The 4,547-nt window shown below is 43.1% G+C and overlaps 1 protein-coding gene across 1 annotated transcript in view; it reads right to left on the bottom strand.

Moving 5' to 3' along the window:
- Positions 1–386: 386 nt before the first annotated feature.
- Positions 387–4,547, bottom strand: part of LOC101643757 (steroid transmembrane transporter SLC22A24-like) — a 23,151-nt gene continuing 18,990 nt past the window's right edge. The window contains exons 7-9 of the mRNA XM_045297192.1: positions 4,302–4,516; positions 1,080–1,188; positions 387–594 (exon numbers count right to left, since the gene is read on the bottom strand). Of these exons, the coding sequence (XP_045153127.1) occupies positions 387–594; positions 1,080–1,188; positions 4,302–4,516 (532 nt within the window). The remainder of the gene's footprint in view (positions 595–1,079; positions 1,189–4,301; positions 4,517–4,547) is intronic.

Below are 4,547 nucleotides of genomic sequence, written 5' to 3'. Positions count from 1 at the left end.
GAGAACATCAAAAGGATGTTCTGGCACCATTGTATCTAAGGATGAGGCTCCCACTGAATTGAATGACAAGGGCATGATGCCTGGATTTGTGTCTGCATGAAAGAACAAACCAAACACCAAACCAGTTGCCACCGAGTTGATACCAACTCATGGTCACCCTGTGTGTGCAGAGTAGAGCAGCTGTGACCTTCCAGAAGCAGATTGCCAGACCTTTTATCCAAGGTATCTTTCGGTGGGTTCAAGTGACCAAACCTTCAGTTGAGAGTCAAGTGCTTAATCAATTGTGCCGCCCTGGGACTCTTGTAGAGAGTGCCAAATGGTCTCTGGTCTTTCCCACCACAAACCCATGGCACACAGTACCCTGAACAGACAGTTGGAGGTTTAACTCACTCATTTTCCACATCCTCAATGGTGTCAGGGAGAGGCCGATTCCTGGTTTCAGGAAGGAGAAGGACAATGAAGCTAGCCAGGATGGGGGTCATTCCATAGATAATCCAGGGTAGCTGGCTTGAATATACCATTAGGGTCATCAAGAGAGGAGCCAGGGCTGCCCCAAACCAACCAGCCATTAAATTGATTCCGGCAGCTGTCGCCCTTAGAGTGCAAATAACAACACACACACACATACACAATCTTGAAAAGTCTATATATGCAAGTTTTCATCAAATAGAATCATTTTGATTGTGTTATGGGAGATAATATAATGGTTAAATACATAAATATAAAGATTCTAGCAGGAAGCCCATAGTTATGAGATTTGCTGTCATTATTTTCTACCTTTCCAATCATTACATTTGTAACTAATTTAAAACCCCTCCTGTCCATAATTAACATAGAGATCACAATAGCATTATCTTGCAAATTGGTTTGTAAGATTAAGTGAGATGATGCATTAAAGGATCTGGAACAGTCTCATGCACCAAGCCAGCCTTAATAATTGTTGACTATAAAGAACTGTCATTATTTCAATTACAATTGATGCCTTTGGGCACCTGACGAGTCTCAATCGTATTCCCAGAAAATGATAGGTGGGGAAGCCTTGTTTGGAGGCCGGACAAATGATCCATTAGCTCTTGTACCTGAATACAGTGGGGATGAGTTCGTTTTGGTGGATGGAAGAACTCGTGGTGGTGGCAGCACAAGCACTGACTCCCAACACTGCTAAACTCACACACAGGGCCTGCATTTCTGGAGAGAGGAAATTCAGTGAGACTCAGAAAAGCTGGACTGAAGAATCTGTCAATCCCCAAATAAGTGTGACAAATAGCGCTGGAGGTTTTCAGGTGTCAACTATGTGGTGGATGAAGGGCAGTATGTCACAGACACGAAGAAGGAATGGGCTGTGCACTTGAGAGGACTCCCCAACGACAACCTCATGGATAGAAGCAGGTTTGGGTTCGGGTTAGTGCCAGAGCAGTCCCTCAGGTCAGAAGGCACTCAAAATATGACTGTGGAAGAGCTGCCTTCTCCAAGTGTGGTCAACTGAAATGACATCGATGGAGTGAAGCTTGTGGGAGCAAAAGGGCATTCATTGGTCGAGGAGGTATGACTCAAAAAGAGAAGAAATAGCTGCAAATATTGATCACCGACTGGAACTTGGAAAGTACAACATATGAATCCAGGAAAATTGGACGTTGCCAAAAATGAAATCTCAAAGATTGATATTCTAGGTGTTCGTGAGCTGCAGCCTACTGGTATTGGCCATTGTGAATCAGAAAATCGTATGGTTTACGTTGCCAGGAATGACAGGTTCAAGAGGGATGGCGTCACATTCATCACCAAAAAGGATATTTCCAGATCTATCTTGAAATACAGTTCTGTCTGTGATGGACAATATCTATTCCCAAACCAAGAAATCCAGTCAATACAACTCTTATTCAAATTTATGCATCAACAGCTAATGTTAGTGATGCAGAAATTGAAGAATGCTACCAATGTGTCAGTCTGAAACTGATCAAGCATGCAATCAAGATGCATTAATGACGATTGGTGACAGGAATGTAAGCATTGGAAACAAAAAGGTAGGACCAGTAGTTGGAAAATATGGCCTTGGTGATAGCAACAAAGTTGGAGATCACATTATAGAACTTTTCAAGTCTATTGTAGCAAATGCTTTTTCCCCCCAACAACATAAACGGTGACTATACACGTGAATGTCTCCAGTTGGAAAACACAGAAATCAAACAGACTCCATCTGTAGGAAGAGACAATGGAGAAGCTCAATATGAGCAGCTACAACCAGGTCCAGAGCCAACTGTGGAACAGACCATTAATTGCCCATATGTAAGTTCAGCTGAACCTGAAGAAATGAGAATAAATCCATGAAAGCCAAAATATGACCTTGAGCATATCCACTTGAATTTCGAGAACATCTCAAAGACAGATTGGCCCATTGAACAATGTGACAGTAGGATGGCATCAAGAATATCATATAAGAATAAAGAAAAAGGTCCTTAAACAGCAGGAAAGAAAGAAAAATCAAAGTGGATGTCCAAAGAAGCTCTGAAACTTGCTCTAATTGTAGATCAGTTAAGGCAAATGAAAGAACTGAAGAAGTCAAAGGGCTGAAAAGAAAATCTCAAAGGGCAGCTTGAGAAGAAAAAGTAAAATGTGGTAATGAAATGTGCAAAGACCTAGGGTTAGAAAACTAAAAAGGAAGAACACGCTCAGCATATCTTAAACTGAAAGAATTCAGGAAGAATATTCAAGCTTCAAGGTAATATTGAAGATTCAATGGCCCAAATATTGAATGATGGAGGAAGCATCGAAAGGAGATGCTAACAATACACAAGAGTCACAGTACCAAAAAGAACTAGTCGTCATTCAAACCGTTTCAAGAGGTAGTATATGAGTAAGAACCAGTTGTACTTAAAGAAGAAGTTCAAGCTGCACTGAAAGCATTAACCAGAAACAAGGCTCCAGGAATTGGTGGAATACCAATAGAAATGCTTCAACAAGCTTATGAAACACTAGGAATACTCATCTATGCTAGGAAATTTGGAAGCCAGCTACTCTACCAACTGTCTGGAAGAGATATATAGCTGTACCCGTTCCAAAAAAAGGTGATCCAACAGAAGGCACAAACAATTGAACCATATAATTGGTATCACAGCTGAAGAGCATTCAACACCAGCTACAGGCTGGATTCAGAAGAGGACATAGGACAAAGGCTCTCATTGCTGATGTCAGCTGTATCTTGGTTGGAAGCAGAGAATACCAGAAAAAGGTTTACTTGTGTCTTATTGGCAATGCCAAGGTATTCTGCCGCATGGACCACAACCAACTCGGGATAGGCCTGAGGAGAATGGGGATTCCAGAACGCTTCACTGTGTTCGTGTACCTGGATCCAGAGGGAGCTGTGGAAACAGAACAGGGGCTTAAAATAAGGAAAGGTGTGCCTTAAGGCTGGATCCTCTCATCATACTTGCTCGAGCTCTTGCAAATCATTGAAGAATAAAGAGGCTGGTTTATGTGAAGGAAAATGCAGCATCAGGATGGGAAGAAAAGTTATTAACAACCTGTGCTACGCGGGTGACACGGTCTTGTTGAAGAGGGGAGAACTTGAAGCACTTGCTGATGAAGATCAAGGATCGCAGCTCCCAGAGTGGATGACACCTCAATGTAAAGAAAACAAAAGCTGCACGACTTGACCAATAGGTAGCATCATGGTTAATGGAGAAAAGATTGGCGTTATCAAGGATTTTGTCTTGCTTAGAGCCACCATAAATGCTCAAAGAAGCAGTAGTCAAGAAATCAAATGACACACGGCATTGGGTAAATCTGCTGTAAAAGACCACTTTCAAGTGTTGAAAGCAAGGATGTTACTTTGACCACTGCCCTAAGCCCTGGTATTTTCAAACGCCTCACATGCATGTGAAAATTGGACATCGAATAAGGAAGACCAAAGAAAAATGGATGCTTTTGAATTAGGGTGCCGATGAAACAAATCTGTCTTGGAAGACGTACAACCAGAATGCTCCTGAGCGGCAAGGATGCTGAGACGCCGTATCGTGTACTGTGGACGTGTTGTCAGGAGAGCCCAGTCCCTGGAGAAGGACCTCATGTCTGGTAAAGGGGAGGGGCGGCGACAAAGAGGAAGGGCCTCGACCAGACGGTTGACGCCGCGGCTGTAATGGTGGGCTCAACCATAAGAACAATTGTGAGGCTGCGGCAGAGCCGGGCCATGTTCTGTTCTGTTGGGTTAGGGACACTAGACATTGGGACAGATTCAGAGGCACCTCACAACAAAAGGAACTGAGGAGTAGCCTTTTTTTTTGAACCCAAATGCTCGTCTTGCTCACCTTGGGGCACAAATATAGTGACTATAATGGAAAGTCCCATCGTGAACATAAACAATATCTGGCTGAGTCGACGGCCCACATAATTCAGTGTCAAAAGGGCAACGTATCTGGCTGTCAGGCTGGCAGTTCCAAAGAGAACCTGGAACAGGAAAATATTGCTCCCCAAGTGCTGCAGGTTGAGAGCCAGTCCGAAATAGTTTAGGAGAATTGACAATCTGCAGGGAAGAAAAGAATAAAGTCACGTCC

This window comes from Echinops telfairi, unplaced genomic scaffold (genome assembly GCF_000313985.2).
Source record: "Echinops telfairi isolate 266 unplaced genomic scaffold, ASM31398v2 ScPeMD7_7417;HRSCAF=8455, whole genome shotgun sequence".
Taxonomy (NCBI): domain Eukaryota; kingdom Metazoa; phylum Chordata; class Mammalia; order Afrosoricida; family Tenrecidae; genus Echinops; species Echinops telfairi.
The sequence above is the reverse complement of the archived record's forward strand: the minus strand, read 5'-3'. Positions and strand labels throughout refer to the sequence as shown.